At 30.0% G+C, this 25,968-nt stretch overlaps 2 protein-coding genes across 6 annotated transcripts in view; one reads left to right on the top strand and one right to left on the bottom strand.

Annotated features, from left to right (window-relative positions):
• LOC116777377 (solute carrier family 12 member 4) overlaps positions 1-25,968 on the top strand; it is a 230,811-nt gene that overhangs the window by 111,535 nt on the left and 93,308 nt on the right. The window contains exon 1 of one of the 4 annotated variants that reach the window (XM_061529706.1): positions 19,479-19,761. The exons of the other annotated variants lie outside the window; for them this stretch is intronic. Within the exon in view, the coding sequence (XP_061385690.1) occupies positions 19,701-19,761 (61 nt within the window). The 5' untranslated portion in view covers positions 19,479-19,700. Of the gene's footprint in view, positions 1-19,478; positions 19,762-25,968 lie in introns of those variants that run through there. 4 annotated transcript variants of the gene reach the window in all.
• Positions 82-16,532, bottom strand: LOC133320883 (monocarboxylate transporter 6-like). Of its 2 annotated transcripts, none has more exons than XM_061529945.1 (10): positions 16,385-16,532; positions 5,832-5,958; positions 4,806-4,948; positions 4,590-4,692; positions 4,036-4,209; positions 3,733-3,880; positions 3,500-3,647; positions 2,949-3,096; positions 1,497-1,688; positions 82-247 (listed from the first exon to the last, which is right to left on the bottom strand). In XM_061529945.1, the coding sequence occupies exons 2-10, from the start codon at positions 5,923-5,925 to the stop codon at positions 117-119; spliced, it is 1,281 nt and encodes a 426-aa protein (XP_061385929.1). In that variant the 5' UTR covers positions 5,926-5,958; positions 16,385-16,532; the 3' UTR covers positions 82-116. The 2 variants fall into 2 exon arrangements, with proteins under 2 accessions (XP_061385929.1, XP_061385928.1); XM_061529944.1 differs by lacking the exon at positions 16,385-16,532 and adding an exon at positions 8,469-8,584.

Raw genomic sequence — 25,968 nt, 5'->3', positions numbered from 1 at the left:
AGCACACCCTGCTTAATTTAATTGATAATTTTACTTTGTAATAACTAACATGTTCTCTGTCATGTAATGTAGGAAAGAGAAAATAAAAGTTTTGTTATTTTGAGATTCATCATGTTTTATGTTTGTCTTTTATGTTTATTCTTCTTGTAAAGGATTTCTATGGACCAGGATACTATAATTACTCCTAAACAGGAAGTGAGAATGTAGAATGCTGTTGCGTAACTATCGGTCAGATCTCGAATCGCACCTGAAATTAAGAAATTAATAATTATATATATATATATATATTAAATATATGCACATTTAATCACCGTCAGAAAAGCCTTGTTTTTTCTATTAATTGAAACTTAAGTCATTACTTTCATACATATTTGAATGTTTTATGTAAATATTTTATGATTTCTTATCCGTAAAAATATGGACCTCTACAATTAGTACATACACACAAACTAAAAATAACTCATGGGGATTTCCAAAATTTTCTAGTATGTAAAGCTGTATTATAAACAATCTAAGCTAGCTCAAAACGCCTTGGTAAACTGAGTGCTATTTGAGATGATAAGTGAATTTAAAGATTAAAGCTATCTGAGTGTTGTGAGGATGTCTCCATACTGAAATGGTTTCACACTCAACATTTTTCTTAATAATTAGATAAAGAAAGATAAATTGATTTAAAACCCCGAAAGTAGAGTAAATAAATATTTACTTAATGCTAGTATTGAATTAGTTCGAAAAATTTGGCTACGAGACAAGTTTTCAAATTGTTGTCATTACGTTTTTATATGTTAGTGAGCAAGAGGAAACTGAAACATATCTAATTCTGTGATGTTCACTTTGTACAATGTGTTACGTAAATTTTTTTTATTGATCCTCCAAAAAAAGTTAATGAAATTCTGTTGTAATTGAAAAAAATGATATTGCAAGAGGAGTGCAAAACGGGATTAGGTTAAAGGAATCTTACAAAATTTCTCGCATAATCCAAGAGGTGTTAAGAGACATACAATTTCAATAATCGCAGTTACTTTCCTAGGTTACTTACTTTTTAAATGACAAGTAAATATTGACTGTTACAAGAAAAACAGAGCTTGAGCTCTTTAAAAATGTCTAGATTGCAATTAAAATAAGGAATTCTGAAATACAATTAAACTAAATGGACTAAGTTATCTCAAAAAAGTGTTGTCTGGTTCATGTTTTGAGTGATATTAAAATTCGAAACAATTTAAGATTAATGAGTTAATACGAACGCGGTACATTTACATAATATGTAAGACTTCCGATGACCGCATTAAAGATTTACTTTAGAAAGGCTTAAAAAGCTTTTTAGGAGGGGTTCTTATGACCCTCGAGCAATATTTACCCCAATCAGATGACAAACACAAGTGAATATACTAACAGGGAATGATTCGTTGTAAATGTCGAGATTAGGTATTGAATTCCAAAAAACAATGTTGTTAAAATTTTTGTGATAAATAAAAGTCAAATTTTTTATGACGTACCTATAACTGGTCCTAAAACCAAACTAAAAATTCCAACGATTGTTAACTCCAATCCCAAAGCACCGGTGAAGAGATCAGGTTTTACAGCTTCTGCGATGACTAATGGCATAAATACTAATATTAAACACCGTGACACTCCCATAATAGTTAAGAAGATAAATATTGAAGTCGTATTTTCTGACCAGAGCATGCCTGAAAATAATTTAATGATTTTAGTAAAAAAAAAGTAAGTATCAAAATAAATCTACATTTTAAGTAGTAATTCCATTTTTTAAGTGGTATCTGAGATAAAAACTGTTGTATCAGTATAAAATATAAAGTAATTTGAATAATTGTTTTAAATATCTTCAAACAATAGATATTTTGCGGCTTAATGTGTATCATAAAAAAAAAGCTATTATATTTTGGCTGTACTGACTTGAAAAAATCCTACTCAACACCCTTATGAACTAGATACATTGTTTATTTAGCTGCAATGTTAGTTTTTGTGGCATCTCGAAACTACTATTTCAAGCTGAACTATCGGGCTTTGAACGAAAATGAATAATTCACTGTGATTATCGTTAATCCAAAAACCAATGGTCAAACAACAAAACGACGGTTGGTTGCAGAAATGTTATTAAATTCTTTTCAAGATACAGAATGATTTGATTTGTCTTTAAGGTGACTTTGAAAAATTAATTAAATTTAAAAAATTGGTACATTAGTAAATTAAAGAAAATGGAATATTGAGTGTGCTTTTTATCGAATATTATACTCCTAAAAGTTATAAAGAGTTTATTTTCGATCGACCTAGTCTTTTTTTTGTGTCATTAGTTTATATTTTTTAAATTAAGGTATCAGGTTATTTTGCCATTCAATGGCTTATTCCAAGTGATGTTTTTTATTATTTATTACTGGAGAATGCAGCTTAAAGTATGAAATTAGTAGACAAGTTACTGATTTTTTTTTAAAACACCGTTGATTTTCTGATAGCGTGGACTAAAGAAAAACTCATGCAATTTCATTCTTGTTTAGCCGAAAATAACTGTCTGCCGACAAAAACAAAAACAACATTGTAGCCAAATTAACAACCTATCTTTTAGGTAGAGATCGATAATTGGTAATTTGGACATTTTTAAAGGTCTATTAAAAGGAAAATTCAAGATTCAAATTGCTTGTTATCTTTCTCGATAAGACTATTTTAATTTGAGGTACAGGTGTTTGACACATAGCCTAAAATGAGGGTTTTTTTAATTCATTAATTTTTTTCTATTATATTATATATAATTAGAATATTGGAACATCAATAACCAGACATTTTGTTTCACTTATAATGGTGGTTTTAATGACTTGCTCGATAAAATCACTAAGTTCATTAGTATCTATAAATTCCTTGTGATCAAAAAATGCTATTATTTCAGGCGTTGTGAACATCATAACTATAAGAAATCTTAATAATATATAACTCACCTATTTTAGTAATAAAACCTATTATGAGTCCAACAACGTAAATCTCATGGCTTCCAAAATTTGCCAACCAACCGCTCAAAAATATTAATAAAAATCTTGACGCGCAGTCTCCTGTAGCCATTAACGATAACGCCCAAGCTACATTTGTCTGAAATAAGCGTTATTGATAAATTTGAAAAAGGAAAATATAAAATATGAGATAATATATATATGATATAAATATGAGATAAGTTTTTTCAGTAATGTAATACGCTTTGCAAGTCATCAAACTTAATATACAAAAAGATTTTCACGTCTCGTCTGCCCGTGATCACGGTTGATGAAAGTAACTGAAACTGTCGGGAGTATGTAGTTTTAACAAACAAAAAAAAAATAAAAATAAAAGCGTGTAGTAGAAACATATTAGTTTCATTTAAATACAAAAAGATTTTTTACTTCTTTCAACATTTTTTAAAATAATTTACTAGTTATTCTATAAAATTATCGCTGATGAAATATTAATAATTTTTTATATAATCAAACTTAAATTGACGTTAATATTTATAACTTACTTCATCCCAACCCATAGAATACAAAGCCTGAGGAAGCATTATTGTAAACGTGAACTCTGAGAAAGTACAAAGTCCCATACCAAGGTATGCATTTGATAATAGAAATGATCTGTATACTTTAAAATCCACAAAGTTCGATAATATACTCCTAAAAATAAACAAAAGAATTATGATGACATTTCTATTAATATTATGTAAAGATTTCAGATCCTTATAACACATAAATAAAATACCTAGACTGTGAGCTATAAATGGTCCCTTCTTCAAGATTATATTTCTCACTAATAACAACTTCGCCAGCATCATTTGATTTTTGTTTGGAATTTTCCTTATTAGAAATCTGATGCTCCTTCGTCAGAAACGATTTTGTTTCAAATGTGTCTGAAAAACATTATTTGTACGTATACATAAAATAATTTTGTATTCAGAATGAGATCTATTGTATTCATGTAATTTTTAAATTATCAATATAATAATAAAACTTTTATAACAACTAATATAATATATGAAATATATTTCATAGATATTTTTCATACCCTTTTCTGTTTCAGGTACTTCAACTTGTTTCAAATGCCAAGCGATAGGTTGCATCAGGATAATGCCAAATATATTGTGTATACAAATCCCGGACACCAAAAGCAGAGTTCCTCGTTGTCCGTATGCATCGAACGACCAGTTTAAAAACTGGGGTACGACGAGTCCAGATATAGCTAAAATGACAATCAATTGTAAGTATACTGCTTTTAAAACATTCATTGCCATATTTGTTCACGATATAAATCCCACTTAAATTTTTCCTTTTTGAACTTCACAGACAATAATTAAGCCTAAAATAAAATCCACATAGCAAGACTTAAATCGTTTCCGGCACTTTTTCGTTTCATCTAACAATTATATATCTTTTTTTTAGCCCAAGAAAGTTTTGTTAACTTAATTTATAATTCCGTTTAAAGTTTTTTTTCTTTCAGTCTAGAAACACAAAACATTTTAGCGACTAATCTTACATAATCTTTTCCTATTCTACATTAGGGGCTACAGCCATTTGTGGGCCATAAACTTAGGGTTTTTTTATAAAGATTATATTACATACCTATAATAGTTTGAGTGAAACTTATTGCAAGCAATCTTTTCTTAACAAAGTAATTGTTCAGCACCGTGCAAGACAAATTGAATATAATTCCGTTCCCGAGACTCTGCAATCAAATTACCGGTTTGATATTATTATCATAGGGGAATTAAATCCATTATGTAGTAACTACAAACAATATTATACAACAAACATATCCAATATAAATAACTACGTTACCTGTAATATACCGAAACAAACGTAGAATGTTATTTTAGACGATACAAATACCATCCCTAGCATCCCTAGATTAAATATCACAGCCGCTACCAAACCCAGTTGTCTAATGGACAAAAATTTCAACATAGGACTGGTGAGGAATCCTGGAAAAAACTATTACAGTAAAGTACAAGAAAATATTAATTTATTCATTATATCTATTTGAGATTCAGATTGTAATACTTCTGAATTCTATGGATGTCATATAAAGGTTATTATTGTATTACAAAAATATTTGAAATATTAACTTAAATATCTAACGTAAAAAAATATAAACACAAGGTAACTCAGGGTTCTTGAAAAAAATGCAGCTGAACTTCGCGCCAGTATAGATTCTTGTTTCTACAAAGCACAGGTCCCGTGGCATGTAATACTCCTACCACATAATATTAGCAAGTGCTATGAAATGTCATCTCACAGATTTTGACTTCGTAGTGAGAAGGTCAAAATGACTTATTGTGTGACAACAATTTGCTTAAAAACAATCTAATTTGCCTTGAGAGACATAAATTGACCAGTCTCTCAGTATTTTATACGATACAGTTTGGAGACTATGAGGATCAATTGGAAAATATAATTCTTCGGATGGGTATCTATTCTTTCTCAATAGACTCTGTAGACTCCTTCCTCATGCGCACAGAAAAGGATTGGAACAATTTGCCAGTATTTTTGTTTCCTTCTACTTACAATTTAGGTATCTTCAAGATAAGAGTGAATAGGCTATTACTGGAAACTTCGTTAGGTGGAATGATAGGTGCTGTCCAATTTATATTAATATATAAATTGGACAGCACCATTGGTAAATATATATATTGGTAAATATATGCATTGGTAAATATATATATATATATATATATATATATATATATTTACCTTCTCATATTTCTTAAGTAAAACATACAACAACCTTTTATTTCACGTTTTACCTTTCACGAATTAGGATAAGTGAATTATTTTAAAAACCTATAAAACAAATTTAATGATTACCTGATAACGACATACAAGTCGCACTGATCCCGTTTAGCAACGTGATGGAAGTAGAATCCATGTTCAATTTAATTAACAAATCTTTGTAAATCATGCCGAAGCAACTGAGAAAAGCGGTAATGGTGATCTGGAAATAAATGTCACATTATTGTGAATTTCATAAAAAGGGATACTGTTGTTTTTTTTTTAAGAAATAGAAGGAAATTAAAAAAAAGGGAAAGATATTTTTCTACAGCTAAATCTCCGAGAAGAACTCAGTAATAAATACTGTTTTTGAAAAGTTATAATACAATATTTATTGTAATATTATAATGTTCATAGTCACACTATGAACAAGCATAGAGCATTTATTTCATGAATAAACATTCATAACAATAATATTGGAGGTATGTTGCTTAATTAAAAAACTTATTCTTGTAATCAGTTACAGTTTTGCGAAGATTTACATTAATTAAATATGAAGTTTAGCTATTTGAACTCATAATTTATTACATAGTCGTAATGCCAGAATATTTCAGTTTATTCTATTAAAAAATAACAACGGTGCTCCCATTGTTATATAAAATATTTGAAATGTAATCCAGATGACAAACTTCGCACAAAGCCATGCAAACTCCATACATTATCTGTTTATTTTGTTTCCAAATTTGCAGACTGATTAGCATGATGTCAGTAAAACATAACTTATAAATATTTATGAATGTAACTTATATAATAGATGATGTTTATAAAATAAAGTAACTACTATGTAATAAACGTTTTGGAGTATTTCAACAATCACTTTATGATGGCAAAACATTCAAGTTATCTTAGTCTGTAATGTAATTTTCCCTAATAATATAATAGTTGTTATATTATCTTAATCGCTTAAATTACTCCTCTTATAATTTTCACCATTTTAAAAAGTAGCAATTATTTAAATTATGCAAATACATCTACAAATAGCACTATCTGTAGTTACTTATGATTTAATCAAACAGGGAACCTTAATTATATAAGCATGAATTGCATATAAAATATTAACTTAATCGTGGTTGGAACATGTCTTAAAGCATATATAATAAATCATGTCTGCCGTGTCAAATGCTTTGATAAAACTGCTGGTACGGTATTGTTTTTAAGATAAAGATTATTCTTTAAATACAATTATCTTATAATGTTTTAAAAGCAAATAACTTCTGTATATCATTTTATTTTATTTTTTCGCTTTGATATAGATAATTTTTTGTTACATATTAAGTACCTCGGAGCTCTATTTTGGAATATAGAGACTGGTCAGGATTGATTTACACTGTTAAGCTTCGGTATTGATTACTAAAATAAATATAGTCCACTTGATGTCACAAAGATTCAGCAATCATTATAAGTAGTAAAATATAAAACATAACCGATATATATATATGTTTGCTTCACAGAACCTATTTATAAACAGATCTTCATAGACACTACTTATATACAGTCAGCTAGAAAAGGACGTTTATGTAACTTCCAGCTAACAACGGGAAATATCAACTTATAGTAGGGTTTTGTTGAAGATTCAACCACTGTCAGTACAATTTCATCTATTTCTCAGATAAGATTTCGTTGGTTAGATAAGTAGCGGAACATGTCAAAGACAATCTTTCATCGATCGGGGAACAATGAGATTTTGCCAGGTCTTCTTCTACCTAGAGAATAAACTGTAACCCGTATCTTATGATAATAATTTAAAGCCTGACACCTATTATTCTAAGCTAGTGCACAAGAAAGTTTGAGCTTAGGCAGCCTCCCTCCAATGTTCTGTGGTCATGGAGAGGTCTTAACAAGGAAATTAAGAACTACGTACACATTATCGTTACAAAAAAAATATATAGAACGTGGAAAGTGACCAAGTGTCCATGGGTAAATTGGCATTCCACTAACATTCTCCAATTCAAATAACATGAGCAACCTTTTTTGATTAGAACTTGCCTCAATTGGAAGTCAAGATACCATATTCCATGTTTAATTGTTCAAATCATTAAATTCCATTCAGCTATCATGAACAATCCACAGGAAATCACATTTAGTGTATTTAGTTTTCCTTTATCGTCAAACCAAGCATTCACTTATTTGATTATTATATTGGAGAATCAACGTTTACGTCATAAATTGTTAAGTGACTCATATAAAAACAATATAAAGCCAAAATGCATATCTTTAGGAGAATACGTGTATTTAAATGTTATCGATTCGTTGCAAAAATATCTTGAATATATGCTTAAAATCTTCTTGCCTTCTTCTTAAAATCCTAAATGCCTCAACACTCGATTGTAAAATGAACTATCATGTATAAATGTGTTTTAAAAAAAAATATTTCCGAATGTGGCAATATTATCTTCTATTCAGAAATTAAAACAGAATGATCTTAAAATACGAAAATGGATAATTTTTATGGGATTTAAAAAATATATATATATTTTTTTTGGCGATATTCACATTAATGAAAAGCCTTAGAATGTCTACTAAAATCAAAAACTTCTAACTATAACGCTCATTGATATATATTTTCGTGATACGCTGAAACTGTGTAGAGAAATCTACATATACAAGTGTACCCCAAAACAAAATTTAACAAACGGTTCATTGAGTGAATATTTTCAAGTAAATAATACGTACCGAATTTATAATATGTCCGATACACACTACGTAACCCCAACCTCCTTCTGGAGCAACATATTCAAATTTTCTGTTTGATTTTTCCGTGGTCATAGCGTTACTCTTCATGACAAAACAATAAATGAATCTTCAACGAAACGTCGTCTTAATCTTTTATCTTATATATACACAACAAACTTTACTTGTTAAATTGACGTAATGATTCCTATCTTTAGTCATATTATATTATTTAATAACCAAAACTGATGTTCTATCCATAATTAAGATTCCTTCTTAACGATATTGTGGCAAACGTTGGTCACATTGAAATCAAGTGAAGTGACTTTAAGTTATAAAGTATACAACTTTAAGATAAAGGATACTTTAATTTGTTCACTTACTCTTTAAGCTTGTAATATTCGAGGAATATTAAAAATATAAATATAATATGAAGATTTTTTAAACAACAAAGGTTCTATAGTGATACAAATGTATTGTATTTAAATAACATTATTGTGTTATTTTGCAATTTAAGCTCGTAATTCTTTTCAAGTTTTATTTACTTCTAGAGGTTGTAACTAGACATTATAAATCTAATGGAAGATCATCCCATCGAAGTATAATTTAAAAATCCATTAATATAATTTTTATATATTATTTCTTCATTTCATACTTTGTAGGTTTTTGGTAACCACCCATTGACATAAAGGATGCAACAAAGGCATTGAAGAGACTGTCGTTAAAGAACAATTTATGTATGTTTGTACCTGAGGTAATGGCTTACCACCGGAAGATGTGGGCTGATGGGTCTAACATGCCGTTGTGTTGTGTTACCGCCAATATTGACCGTCTGATTTTGTAAAGAATGGTATGAGGTATTGCGCCAATGACCTTCCAACAATACTCCAACTGTGTCATCAGGTTGAAGTCCTCTCCTAGCATAGGGTCCAAGGCCAAGACTGAACATAAATATGGTCGTACGTTTCCTCTAGACATCCTGGTGGTGAAAAATTCTTATCACTGCAATGATGCCGTATGTGAGGAATGAGCTCCGCGACCTTCTTCTGGAGCGTAACTATTTTACAGTATGCGATCGCTGCCCTTCATTTCTCCTCACAAGACCGGCTCTCAGAAGACTGGCTGCCGCGGTGGGTAGTCCTCAAACTAGTATTAGTGTTCGTTGGTTTCTTCCAATTCGACTCAGATTGTAACCGAAACATCTACGTCCTATAAATAACGTTGTCAATCTGTAAGTGATGAAGTCTTTCTCCTATTCATGACCATGGACACGGTGTTACTATAGAGGTTTATAGGTAGCAGGTGTCTGTTATTAAATATGTAGTTATTTAAAAATAGACACCTGTTAACTCACACACGTAACCTATAACGTCTATTAAGCGAAGCTGAGACCAAGATAGTTCTCAGCCTCTTGCTGGAAAGTTAAGCTATGTCGAGTCAGTCTTGTGAACGCTATCCGCATACTTAGCTCACGGATCTTCCCGACGACCATTCCACGCCACGCTGGGTAAGCCGAAGGACGACTGCCGGTAGCCAACTTGGAAATCGACTTTAGAATTATTTAAATGAAACTATTATTTTTCGGATAAACTACGCGTGTTTATTTTTGTAAAAAACTACATACTCTCGACGTTTCGATTACTTTTCAGTAACCGTGATCACGGGCAGATTTTCGAATTAAATTACTGACTATACACACTATTATAATTAAATTACCTACTATAGTTAAATCCTGTTCTTACTCTTGTATTAAATGACTAAAATTACACATTAAAAATCCAAAATACAGCTATATTAATTTAACCTCATAATTTTGCAATAAAAATTTAAACCCCAAAATTATATACGCTTTTTACTGTAAAATGTGGTCATTTTTATATATATATACTCGACCTCTTTGGAATAAATTACACTAAAAAAAATTAAAAAATTATGAAATATTACTTATTTAAAAGATATACGTAAAATAAATCACTAATTGTAAGCTTGATAAACATATTTGTTTTAAATATCAATTTCAAGTATATTAAGTGCCTAAGTAGCACCAGTTCGTTTCAAAGACATTTCGGCTGACCTTTGACCCTATAGTAGTTTATCCAATTAAGTAATACTTGTGTTTGTTCGCTTTGAAATATAATTTTGCAACTATTAATTTGTTTAAAACACTTAAACAACTACTTTTTCTGAGTAATGGTTTTTGCGTCATTATTTTAAATATCATATTCTTCAAGAAGGTTTTTTGCGAAGTTTTTGTTGATCTATCCCGGCAGTTAAAATACGCCAAAAATATTAAGTATTCAGTGCAGAAATTTCAGAAATGCAGAAATATTGAAGCAAATCAGTCTTGGTCTTGTTCTTGGTGTTTTGCAAGACCAAGGTAGCCTAATTTTAGCAAGACTTAGCTTGCAACATTTGAGCAACAACGCAATACATAGTATATTAATAAAACTATATATACGTGGGTAATACTAAATATGTTTCGAACTCTCCAGTTAGAAACATTGCTTATGAAAACTTTTTTGAATTTCATTTTAAGAACTCCTTGGTAACTTAATGTAGTAAATTGTCTTAATTTCTTATTTGTTTTTGTGAATTGGCGGCAAATCTAAAACTCTTGTTACACGTGAAAATATATTTCTTAATAATACTCCATCTCGTGCCACTATTTACAATTGATTTAATGAGTTGCGTGGACGTAACAATCTCAATGATGATCAGCGTGAGGGCCGTCCTTTAAATACTGAAGATAATATCAGTGCTCAGCGACGCACGATAGAGGAAGATAAGAGAGTGACCTATCAGCAGATACGGGCAAGTCTAGGCATTGGTATGAGTCAAAAAATATTACACGAACACTTAAGCGTCAGGAAACTTTATACCAGGTGGATTCCCCATACTTAAAATATCGACCAGAAATACCTTTGCATGGACTAGTGTCGCCAAATGTTAAATAAGTTAAACGGCCGCAATTCAAATGTTATATATGACATCGTCACAGCTGATGAAAGCTGCATATTGTGCAAAGAACCCGAAACAAAAGACCATCAGCTACAGTGGATGTTTCTATTCGAGGATCGGCCAACTAAGGTAAAGAAAGGAATAAGTTAATGAAAAAAGATTATAGCCTCATTCTTTAGTAAGAAAGGTCATTTCGCAACAGTTGTTTTAGAAGATGGAAGGACAGTTACTACAAACTGGTATATCAGTCGCTGTTTGTCCGTTGTCGAGGAAAAAACTCGACAACAGCACCCTCGAAGCATTATCCTCCTTCACCAAGACAATGTTACAGTGCACGCCGCAAAACGGCCTGTTGAATATTTTTTCTATGGCAGGTGTCGAGATAATGAGTCATCCGCCATACAGGCGTGACCTGGCGTCTTGAAGCTTTTATTTATTCCCAAGAATTGAAGATAAAATTCATGTGGTGAAACTTTACTAAAATGCCATAGAAGAGATGGTTCCCTAGAATGCGATAATGTGTAGAGAGGAAGAGAGATTACTTAAAAAAAAAAAAAGTAATAGCAACTTTCTACATTACATCGTTTTTCATAGTCTAAACATTTTCAGGGTTACTTAGGTAAATAAAAGAATAGAAATCGGAATTAAATTACGTCTTAACAAGACCCCTACGCATCAATTTAAATTTAACGAGAGAAAAGAGTTTATACTCTAACACTGTTCGACCGATATTAACCTAACATACTTAAGAATCACTACATACAATTTACCTTTCGAATGGAAGAAACCGCATCAAAAACGGACGACCCATCTGAGAGCTACGATGGTACGAACAGATGCAAAATATTAGGTATAATTTGAGCTTGATTTATTATCTACATGTTACGGTGTTTTAAAATCATTAACGTTTAATTAATACCGATAGAGTAATAGGTAAAAATTAGGTAAGTACGCAATAATGTGATAAGGCTCTTATACGAAATCAATAAATAATTTAGCGTAGGTATGTATATAAAATAGTCGTGTAGTCGTATGACTATCAACGGAAGATATTGCACGATGAATGATGGTAAGTATATATATTACGTAATATTTAGAAGTAGCCGATTTGAAATATGAATACGAGCATATATATTTTTTTTAATTTTCGCTAGTGATATCTTAATATCCTTTCCTTTATGTTGAAATAAGTACATATTTTTTTATCGTGTCAGCATACTTTAATTGCATATAAGTGATATTCAAAAGTACTTTTTAAATATATTATGTAAATTATAGTGCTTATGCCATCAGCACTATTTTAAGTTTTTTTAATTTTTAAAATGAAATTTTCAATAAATATATATATTTAATACATACATTTTAAATCCAAATTAATATGTGTTGGTTAAATAACAATCAAATCAAGAGACTTCAATTCTGTATGAAATGTAGAAAACTTATACTTGTTGTTGGCTAAAATTACTCGCTTTTACAAACAAACATTTAAAAAATCCTTTCATAAGAGTTTCTATGGTATAATTAAACACATTTTGATCATTCCTGTTACTGAAATCAAAGCATTTATTTCTCATACGTTCATATTTTAATACTCTCTGTTTATTTTAAAAACAATATTTACGTCATATAATTTGTCATTTAAATAAATTAATTGATACCAGAATACCAATTAAAAATTAAACTAGGTGGAAATTAGAATAAGTGTTAATAGTACTATTTTGTTCTTGAATAGAATAAAAATAATTGATCTTTTAAACTTTAATTTCAGAAATTAAAGGCAGATTCGGAACTTAAAACTTAAAGTAATTGCGATACATTTACTGTTCACGTTTGTATAACCAGCCATGTCACATTTTTAGACCATTCGAATGAATATTATTTAATTTTGCTACTTAATTTCTTTGTAGGTTATATTATTCAAAATATAATATTTTTTATACCAACCAAAAACACTTAAAAGCTAAAGGTATTTTTTATTCCTACAAAACATACGCCGTATGTCGATTTATGCACACGATTTTGTAATAATCGGCTTAAAATACAAACATCTGAACTTTTTTTAATTCCGTTACTTAAGAATAATTTATTTTTAAATGAGTTCGTGGTTTTTAAAGAGAAATTTATTCAGTTTACCTGTTTAAGGTCATGTCAGAGAGATTATAACGTGACCTTTGCGGCCCAACAGCCCATGTATTTCGGTTATAAACTATAATTTACCCTAGCAAATTTCATACCCCTACCCGAGGCAGTAAGTTTTTTATGACACATTTATAGTAAGTTATGTTATAATTCTCGCTTTATTCGAAATCAAATATTTATCATAATACAAAGACGAATTTTATGTTGTTATTCCTTTTTTTCGTATCAATGCAATATAATCAAAATAGACATTTCTTTTAGATTTTTCCTGTTGGCATTAGCTTTGGTTTGCTTTTGTTAATCTGTCTGAATCAGATCGTTTTTAAATTCTTATAACAACATTAAAACACGACCACCAAACATGGTACATAACATTTTAATATGTTTTTTAATATAATCATTTGACTCGACTTTCGGTTTGTATTTGTTTAATATATACATACATATATTTATTACTACTTACAGAAAACGGAAAACTAATATATTAAAGTTATATTCTATTTTTAAAAATCTTTCAATGGCATTACTTTTATTATAAGAATTTATCTTTTTGTAACGAATACGGAAATTATTAATTAATTTAATAGTAGAATTGATCATTGAATTGAAATTGAACAAAGGCAAAGCTTCCTTATTGAAATTTTGCTATTTTTATTTTAGATGAATTGGATGTACAAATATTTATGCTAAATATTAATAAAGTATGAATTTCGATGATTTTTATTTTAATATGTTCATAAAAATCAATAGCATTTGTTTATCATTCACTAAATTGCTAATTTTGACTGGACTAGATGGACCATGCCTCTGGGCCATGATAAAAGAAAAGGAACTCTGTCACCCGGATTTACATGATAGTACTTAATTCCAATTTCCTCGTTACTACTCTATATAGAAATACAAATGCTATGGGACTAACACGAAAATGTTAAGAAATTTGGATTTATTTTTATTTTTACGTGAGATTTTGGTGTTTGTTGTACAATTATATCTTCCTTCATAATTTTACTCTACTTTACATATTCCGGGATCCTTACATATATTTTTTTTGTTTTATTAAACATTCTAATAAATAAAAAAATATTTTTTTACATATATTAATGGAAAAATTATGTTTAATTTGTGAATTAAAATGACATTTAAGTTGTAATTTAATGCACTGACTTTAAGACTTACTCTTCATTGTACTCATATAAGTCATATCCATATTATGTCAATGATCCGTATGAATTAAAATAAAACATATCTATCTTTATTAATCACGATATTTCTAAACAATATATATATATTGCAACCAATAATTTTTATTATTTATTTATTGCGTATATATTTTATAATGTCTCATTTTTAAATTCAGGGGATTTCCCGATTTAAATACATTATTAATATATCAACACAAGAAAGGGCCATAATAATGATAAGCTACGATAAAAATAACAGATGTTTTATGTCCATCTATTTAACATATCATAAATATTGTCGACGATTTATTTGAAATATGATTAACACGAAAATAATAATCAAATTATACATTTTTACAGCTATACCCGTCATCCATAGATAAAACTGTCTCAAAACAAATTTCAGAACGTACTGCATATATGTATGTATAGATTTAAATAATAAATATAACTTGTAATTTTACAATTAAAATGTTTGGTTGTATTTATTTTCAACATATGTCCGTCCCAACGAAATCGACGAAAATAATTAATGTATTTATTCTATTATATTATAGTAAATATATTCAAGACACTGATGTAATTTTTGTTGTTCCAGTAAAGCAATGTTCAAACTTTAACATGGCTGGGAGGCAGCGTATATAAGCGTGCACCAAACGAGCCAACTTAAACAATAACGTTATTATTCAACACGAAATCGCCTGGCAATGATTATCGTGAATCAGCCAAAGCTTCACAGCAAAACAGTTGCATAATGAATATTATTGATGATCTTTTTTAAAGCAAACGCCATGCGAGAATTGAGTTTCAGTTTCAATTAAACAACAGAGGTAAACAAATCGAACATAATTTAAAAAAGAAACACTTTCATACGGCAAATTACGTGTACTAAAAGAAACTGTATCAAGTTTATAATTAAAAATTTAGTAGTTTTTCCAATGGTTTAAAAACGTTAATTCTCTGTAAAAGGTAAATAAATGTTAGTCGTATTAATTTCAAAAAGGACCAGGAGTAGCTCCCACGTTAAACACCTATTTTCAAAGCTATTATTCAAAAGGTTTCAAAGTTTTTATTAATTAACGATTTTCTAATTCCTCCGATGCAGTAAAGAGGTCAGATATTCTTTTTCTGCATCATTTTCATCATAATAACAGTGTGATGTGGATTTATATAAGCAAAAGTAATATTATTTTGTTATAAACTTTAGTTTACGTTCTCGCCATTTGTGTGCTACATTAAATGAAATTATTAACTATCTTTAGAATTAAAAAATCTCTTTAAAATAACGAAATCACTTCGCGTAAAGCTCACTGTCAACTAACTAACTAACTAACTAACTAACTAACTAACTAACTAGCCTCATTATGATCAGTACTGGGTACCTAATATTAATCAACAATAAAATAATATATCCACTGACATGGTAACCATCTGCTTTTATTATATCCGATAAAATCTCTAAGTATTGGGGTCATCATACCAAAAGTAGTTTCCCTTTAAGGCTTCTATTACGGTAATATTAAATTAACCAGCTGCTGGTCAAGGACAATGGTTATAGGCTGATATCATTAGCAGGGCGATAGAAACTTTTGATGGAAATTCAGCATTAATTAATCAATTAATAACTTAGACTAAACTCACATTTTTCCACTTGTCCTATCTCAATTCTTCACTTCTTTTACAGCTATTGGTCCTGAATGGTATGTTCTGCATAAGCTGCATCGCCCTCATTTTTTTTAGGCTTATACTTTCGTAATTTTTTAATAAATATATACCCGGCACTCGCATGGTGAATCGATTGAGTGCTAAGATGTTTCGTCTCTTCAATACTGCGTATTAAAATAACGTTTGGCACAGATCTTTTCTATTGAATAATATCTGTATGTATAGATCGAATGCTTTGTTTCTAAGCCCCGACCCAGTAATGGAATGTTATAAGTTTCGCATCGGTGTCTGTGTGTGTCTGTCTACCTACCGCATTTTCGCTCTCAAATGGGATTTCGAAGCGTTTTATCTATGTGAAAGCTAGTTTTCTTCCGGTGCATTGGTTTGTAGATACTTTTGGTTAGTATTGATCAAATAGTTTCATTGTATCGGCTCTTCCAAATCGATTTAAGGCATTTAGCCTATGATGACTCGACTAAGTTCCTCGCGCGTGCAAGTATAATCGTTAAATGACCATTAATGCGAAATGGTATTTTTTTCTTAATTTATCGCTACAATTACGGTAATTAATTTGCTTCAAGAAGTCTGCACTTTTAAAAACTATGAAGTAAGTATATATATTACTTAACTGATAAAACACGTAATGGCATTTGAAAAAGTTAGTAAAAAAATATTAGTTTCAATTTATTTAAAATATATCAGAATAAACGTAGAGAGTATGACTTCAAGTGATATTATTAAAAAAATAAATACTTATCAAATCATAAGATCCTGTTATTTACATTAGATAACTTCATTAAAACAAACTTCTGGTCGCGACTTCATCCACGCAAACTGAAAAATCGAGTTTCTCGAGAAACAAAGAGTGGTTGCTTAAAAAATTAATATGTTAACCAAACAGAGGTCACATCAAGATGTTTCTACTGAATGATTTATTACCCTTTCATTAATGTTATAAAGTTTTTAACATCATGATCTAAATGTCTCGTTATTATAGAGGTTACAATTTCGAATCCTGCTCGTTTTGATGAGTTTTTCATTCTATATTGCCTACAAAATTAGTTTTTTTGTTTAATATTGCCAGAAAGTTTTATCAGAATCCCTTCAGTGGTTATTCTGTGAAAGGATATTAAAAATAAATAGATCCATACAAACAATTTATAATATTAGTAGAATAACTTCTACTATTTTCAACTACAAACACGAAATGCTCAGTTTTTTTTTTAGAAATAATGATTTTTAAACTTGTATAGGAAGTATGAACGAAAGACTATCAATGAATCAAAAATTATAACGCAACGACATTGTCTGTATTGTAATTCCACATCAGGTGCCTCATGTTAAAAGGGTTCGGTCTGTGCAAATGTAATGCCGGCCACACACGTTACAGTATACTTGACTAAGGCCAGATTTGCATAAATACACGTATTTAGGAGGTGACCACAAAAAACTAAGACATGTTTGGAAAAATGTCATTTCAGTGAGACTTATTCAAATGTGAGTACATGCTGCTAGGTACTATGCTATGGATGACGCAATGGCAGTAGTTGGCTTGATCTTAGCGACAAAAAAACTGAAAGTTCAGAAGAGATATCAAATTTTACGGACTATAAACTGGATATTTTTGTTCCCTAGTGTGGTATTCTTAAGTTTTTATTTAGCAAAGACATAACTCATTCCCATATATATATATATATATATTAATAAATTCTTCTATTATAGCGCAAACTAAATGCCTCTTGGTAGTCTCGTTCAATTTGGCGCAAAAATGACAGGTGGTTTAACAATACTGAAACTTGCGCGAAATCCAAAGTGCTACCACACACGTTCATGTACATTTGGCAAACGCAATGTTGCAAAAGTTGAGAATTGAAATTTGGAACTTTTTTAAGAACTTGTGCTTTTCGGAAATTTGCGCAGTTTTCTTTCAATACACATTACAGTACTCTTGCAAGTCAGGACTTGCGGAAGTATACTGAAACGTGCGTGGCCGGCATACCATACGTGACGAGTGGTGACGTCATACCTCATAGAGTTGTGCCTCGAAACAAAAACGTTAATACCTTGTCGAGCGCTAACAAAAACATAATTGCACAACATTTTCATTAAAACGAAATCAGTAATGAGATCAAATGAGGTATTATAATAAAAATAAATAATATAAACTGTAATAACTCTGTCGTGTTACTTTTATGATAATTGAGTCATTATGTATTAAAATGTTTTATGTTTGACAATGATAACAAAATAATTGTTTACACGGAAATATCATTAATGCTGCATAAATATGTTACAAAATATTTCGCTTAGCATTCAAAAACATAATGCTACAATAGTGTATACAAATAATTTAATACACTCACCCTAGTAAGTGTTATAAAATTCTAAATTTCGTTTCGTTTTAAAACTACATTATAAGCAAATGCCTGTGTATAAATAATGTATATACCATATCCAAGTTTTACGATTTCATGTTTTATGGGGTCGTGGTGGCAGTGGTGGCGCACCACCAGGCTCGTCCCGACGTGTGCGAGTTCCGCGAAAACGGTACAAAATAAACCCATGATATTTCTTACATATTTCTTGACATAATGAATAACAGTGATTATTTTATTGAAAGTGGTGATGGTTCATACTAGAAAAATATAAGAACATTCTTACATCTTCAGCAATAATTATAAACAATCGGACACAGATAGATTAAACCGTAATGATAGATAATCGGGCAAAAATTATATCCCGTGTATAAAATAAAAATCATAAAAAAAAACTACAAAAATACCTGTATTAATACAAATTCATTATAAAAAAAAATATTATATAAAACAAACAGTGATATCAGAAATTTAAATGCTAAGACGCATTTTGGTAACAGATATAAATATTCAAGAATACCAAATATTTTATCTGATTTATAGCGGAGGGCTTCGTTTTACGATGAATTATTAAGGTCATTTGGACCAATATCAGATTAACTGATGATGCTTTGCTTTGGGTTAGAATTATGAAAGCATAACCGTTACTTCCCAAATTTGTTTTCTAATGACAAATAAATTTAAGTTAATGTATATTGACGACATTAATAAATATTAGAAACCCCTCAATGATATCTTGTATTATACTTGCGTGATTCTTTTCTTAACTATAGATATCTTAGGACGGCTACTATATGTAAAAAGGAAAAGATAGGGTAGACACGCGATCTGTACTTTACGTGTTCCAAAATTTATATGTATTATCGTCAATTTTATATGAAGTTAACAATGGAGGTGTGATTTGAATATTTCGAATCATGTTCAGCGGTGGTGACACTCCGCTGATGACACCGGACGGTTACAGCAGCATTTCACAAGGTAAACGTAATACAAAAGCAATAAAGCAATAAAAAAATATTTTATATTAATATCCAATTATATGAAAGAATTAGAAGAAGAATTTATTTTTATTATCACGTAGAATCTAAATCTTTCTGTTTATTAATCACTTCATTTTTTATTGTCAATGATTTCTCTATAGTCTTTATTTCACCTAATTCCACTCAACATAAGAGTTTTTTGAATCCTTTTAGCACTGAAATGGCGCACCTTAATTCGTGATTGGTCGCCAGCGCTGCAAAAAAATTATCTCTATGCATGCCAAATGACTCTCCCAGATCCGATTAATTTAATAAGTTGGAGTACCGAAAAAAATTGCTATATCTGTGGGGATATAGGGTACTTTTAGATAGCGGTCAAAACTCACGTCGCCACGATAGAGTTCTGGAAATCGTACGTGAAGTGGTACGTCTTTCTGTAGCCAGAGCGCAAAAAAAAAATAACCACAAACGAGCCATCAATAAGTTTTGTGAAAAAAGACGATACGGCTATAAAATCAAAGGTCAAGGCTTACTCTATCCTAAAAATGGCTCGGGATTGGACTATAATGATGAAGTTGTATCAAACCTTATATAAAATCAAAATGAATATTAGTGCGTTGGCGGCCAAACCAGACATATTTCTTTCTGTATTGACGAATGTTAAACAAGTTTTTAAAAGAGCTCACGGTTCCTTGAGAAACCAACATCCCCAAAGACCATGCCATCAAGGCCAAAAGGTATTACGAGCTCACTAAGTGTGAGTCCCTAAGAATAGGTTCATCGTAAATTTGTATTTGTAGAAGTGGAAGCGAGAATTATAACAGCTAAATCTCTCTATAACCTACTAAAACACTTGGGCCTGTCCAGAACTAACTTCTATTCCTTCTTAGAACGTACATACTTTGAAAGCAGCCCTAGTAGGTTCGTTTCAAATTTGTTTAGGTTGAGCTTTAGCAAAAGAGCTTGAAAGGTGCAGGTGAGCGTTTAACGCGCGTTAAATAGGAGCCCGTTAAACTACTACTGGCTCGCTAGTCCCAGACACTGCTGCCGCTGCAACGCGATAGACCGGCACCCGCACGATAAATCCATGGAAGTCTGAAAAGTTTTTGTATCACTACAAATATACTCGACTTCAGAACAACCAGTCTGATCACCTATTTAAGCCAAGTAACTCTGACGGATCTTTTAGCGTCTTAAATACCCAGCTGACAACTAACTCACTCAAGGGTAGGTTAAGCTTTCAGGCGATAGGTGAAAAACATTATCTTCTAAACTATGTTTATTTATTTTAAGTAACACAATGTAACGTAACTTTACAATATAGATAAAATAAAAGATTATATATATATATATATATATGTTAATGTAAGATATATAATAATTATAATACGTATCTAATCTGAATCAACCACGCCCGTTTGATCAACTGTAAATGCACATAGACATTGACAGATAATAAGTAATTATGTAATGTTTGCTAAATTAATATGATAAATGGTTGTAAGCCATGTTGTTAGTTGAATGGATTATAAATATTAATTTTGTAAATTACACAGCACTCGCTTCAGCTAATGTGGTCAAATTATTGCATTATAGAATTACATTACATATTACTTCAATAAAATTACTTACGAGTAGATATGTACATACATAAGTTGTGTGTGGGTTCTTTTCAAAACGTCGTCGCCAAAAATCTATGTATTTAGTTACAAAGCAATCTTAAATGTTTTAATGATAATGTATGATAGAAATAATTCAACCGCTTTTATTGCTTTAAACGGAATTGCAAATATTTATAATAATATCTGTAAATAACATGTCAATTAAATATTATATACAAATTTGAGATTAGTGTATATATGTGTATAAAACAATAAACTAAAATTATGTGGTATCTATTTACTTAGTGTATCTCATTGTTTTAAGTGACAATGTAGAAAAGTATTTCAATTGCATGGCAGTTACCATGATTAGGGATAGAAAAGATGAAATTGTCAGTCAGTTAGTCTTACTTTTTGACATCTACCTCCAAAACTTATTCATTTTCTCACGTACTTCTCTGGAAGCATGAAGAACACGCTAATTGTGTCTAGAGTTCCAGTAGTGTGGTGACGGAATGGCTTTTCTATTTTTATGAGGACTTCCAGGTGTTAGATGATCGCCAGCAATCTTAACGTCTAAACATAAAACAAAAATACTTCTGTCTGTACTAAAATGAAAGGAGATGTGGGTCCAATATTTAAACATCATAATGTAATTTAAACCTACTTTTTACTTCCCACTACCGTCTCGTGTCATTGACAAATAAGACTGTCAACGATGTTCCGAACATTGTGGCATGCAGCATTTTAAATCTCTTACCAATATGTTTTCAAATTCTATAATAATAACTTCGACTTATATTCTTTATACTATCTTCAGGATAACTAGGTTTGTATGTGGGGAAAGAAAATGAAAAATCTCGTGGCTTGAGTAGGTTAAGTACTTTTTTATGACTTTTTGTGTACTGGTACGTTGCTTAGTAACTTTACTTTTAGTTAAAGATATCGATAATTTCTTTTATACAATATCTTATTTAACGAGTATAAACTCGTTCAATATCAAAAAATCTATTATTGTTGTGACACATAATCAAAAATCATTTGAGAACCAACCGTTAATTTCATTGCATTAGAAATGGGATCCCTGGCTTAAGATATGGGACTATCTCCTTACTCGACGTCTCGAACTCTTCTAAGTCTTATGAACGGCAAAAAGCCAATATCTTTTCTAATACAGTCCTACTGAACGTGACCTCGCTTAGCAGGTTCTAATTTTTCAGCTATATCAGCTGATCCAACATATCGTTTAAACTTTTAATTAATCCTTGAATTTCCCAAACTAAGTATTAGTAGTTCCCTGTGTGATATAAGTTCATTGATCTGTAAATAATTATGACCGATCAAATTCAATTTGAATGTTCTTTTTAGATTGCGAAATATTTTAATAACCATGTACTGATATTTATTTTTCAAATGTAGTAAAAATATAAATGTATGTAATGTGTACGTACCCTAAGGTGAATTCTTCTGATTATATATGATTGATATTGCACAGTTCTGTGTATGAGCAAGCACGATATCCGATAATTTACATTTATCAAATGAAATATAAAGTGATAACGTTTATTAAAAGTAATTAAACACTCTAAATCTTATAACTTATCGGTGAATAACACTTATTTATCATTCAGACTGCATTTCTTTTGATAATTTTAAATAAATTCGATTTATTACAGTTTTATTTGTCACACTTCCAATTTATAATATGTTATGTAGATTTTTTTAAGGTAATTTTGCAATTATTACACTTATTCGTTGACTGACGATAACCAAGACACTGGAAAAATATATTTAACGGAAGAAGTATAATATTTAACAAAATATAAAGCATATTGCATGAAATTAATCATTTTGTCAACTTAACTTCTATAAATTTTATTTTACCCAAAAATAATTATTTCATTTTTACCTTTCTACAGCATAAAATGTTTCGAGATTAACTATATTACGTAAAACCAAATTTGTAATGGCATACATAAGATAAACAAATAATTACCTACCTAATTAATACGAGTTATACAAACAAATAATTAATAACAAAATTTGATGTCAAAATTACAATATGTTCCTGAAGTGATTATTACTTGAGTTGAATTTGTATCCAAATAAGCTATTTACCTTTATTACTCATGACAGCCAATAGTTAGTGGTCACGTTAGCACTTAACGCCTGTTCATAAGTCTAATAACCACAGCCCGAACAGCGTTTTAATTTAAAAGCAATAATTCGAAATATATTTTATTCTGACATAAAATCTTTATCATTTATAATGTGATTTAGTGATTATAAAAAAAATTACAATTTGTTTTATCCCAGACCATACGATAGTCGACCATAAAGAGCTCTACGAATCCTTATTCCCGACAAACGACAAGAACTTCGCTAAGAACTTCTTGTAACAGCTAAAGTTTGGAAGGCAAAAAATGACCCCACAGCCACAATGACAAACTATCTTGGCTATCTTGGTTAAAACTTATACTTTAACAAAAAAACTATACTTCCCTTTGATATAAACATATTTCTAAAGTTTTCTTTTTTTTTCACTTAAATAATCTCTCACACGGATAAAACTTAAATGTTTAGTCCTGGTAATTGTTTATATTTTTTTATAATTAAGGATTTTTAATATTTTTGTTTTAAACAATATTTTTTCTTGTAAAAAAAAATATTAGATCTAAAAGAGTTATAAAACTATTATTATCAAGATACACTCATTAACAGTCTAATTCTTTTTTAATTTACATTTTTTTTTTATTTATGATATTTAATTAATTTTAAACATGGAATTCAAGTCCTTATAAAAAAAAAATAAAAAAAAAATTATTATTAAAACTATTTTTTATTACACGTCGTTAGAAAGAAAATTTCTAGATTGTTCTATTGAACTTGAATTTTGTATTGTTGTGAACAATTTCATTGGAAGGGCAATACTGACGTAACATTGTGCCATTGTAGGCGTGCCGACCATAGCTATTATATAAATAGTCAACGAATACAAAGGAAACACAATAATTTAACGTATTGGGAATTTCGTATCCTTTTCCAAGAACTCATAATTTATATCAACAAATCTTATTATATTACACTTTATATTACTTAAATTCCAACATGAGTGCGGAATGCAACCGAAATACAACAATAACACACTAGATATACTTTTTATATCTAGTCCAACAGATCGCATCAAAAAGTGAAAAACTCATTCATTATCTCTCTAAGATTCCAGAGTATTTAAGTTAATAAAAAACAACCAACACAGAAGGACGAGAGCCGAATGTCATAAATCAATGACATCGACACGCCAATGTCACTGTTGAAGGTCCGTACAAAATGACATGGTACCCGAGTAACATAATTACATATGCATTATTAATGAATCGAAATGAAACTAAACGTATCGATTATTTAACGCTTTGACATAATATATCACAAACATTAATCCTCTTTGAGCATTAATGGGATAGGATAAACATAGGATAAGATAAGTTAGGATTATATGTTTGACGCAAGACGGGCTCTAAAGAATCTATAAATTTAAACATAGTTAAATCTGGAACAATTTAGTTTAAAAAAAAGGAATTTATTTTATGATCAAGAAACAACAACACGGCAGGAGATAAAAGAATTTCAAATAGATGTGTCATGAACTGGTTGTAATTAATTAGGTAAAATCGTATGTGTGTATTAACATAACAATACCATATGCAATACAACTTGCATTAACTAATGGGTGAACATTGCTATCTACACAATAAAATATATATTGATCGCAACTGCTGACCTACTTTTGTGTTCAGCTGTAGTATGTGAAAATATTTCAACGTATTCCCTTCGCCGTGAAAGTTTTACTACACTTTTAATACGAGCTTCTTTTAATAGATTCGTCCTCGAAATCTGATGTCACGGTTAAATGAAGCAGTACATTTTTAAATTACAGTTTTTTATGTTCAGCTACTTAACAATGTAGTTGCAAAAAAAAAATAACAAGGTTTTTCTCGTTTTTTTTTTGTTGTGAAATAGTATCAATTATATTTACATAAATAACTTTATCTTTTAACAAAGAAGACTGTCTTGATTTACCGAAGAGAAATTTAAAACAGCTAAGTCTCGGCTGTGTTTCAAAATTTTTTACAAGTATAACAAAATAATGTTACAATTAAAATAAAGAATTACTATTATCTAACAAATGGCCTCTCAAATAACCCTTGTTGTTTTGAGTTTAAATTATAAAGCCTTGGGACAGCCGTGACCGTACCTCAATAAGTGTTATAGTCAATGCCAATTCATACATACTGTAACAAGTTCAAGTCGAAAATCGATCCAGACGATCGGCTGGAGTCGCGGCAGCTCGTTTACGTTCGTGAATTCCTACAACCTCAGTTATGACAAAGAGTCAGTTATAATTAGACCATTGAAAAAATCATTGTTGAAAGAACTAACGCCGATTGCTTTATTCATAACATACGTAGCGTATAATAGATAAAGCATGCTTATGATGATTACTTTTACTATTTGCATATATAATATCTTAATGGTAAGAAAGATATTTTTAATATATACAGCTTAGTTGACTAGCAAAAAATGTAAATTGTTATTTGTATAAT

The sequence above is a fragment of the Danaus plexippus genome, chromosome 6 (assembly GCF_018135715.1).
Source record: "Danaus plexippus chromosome 6, MEX_DaPlex, whole genome shotgun sequence".
NCBI lineage: Eukaryota > Metazoa > Arthropoda > Insecta > Lepidoptera > Nymphalidae > Danaus > Danaus plexippus.
This window is presented reverse-complemented; position numbering and strand designations above follow the sequence as displayed.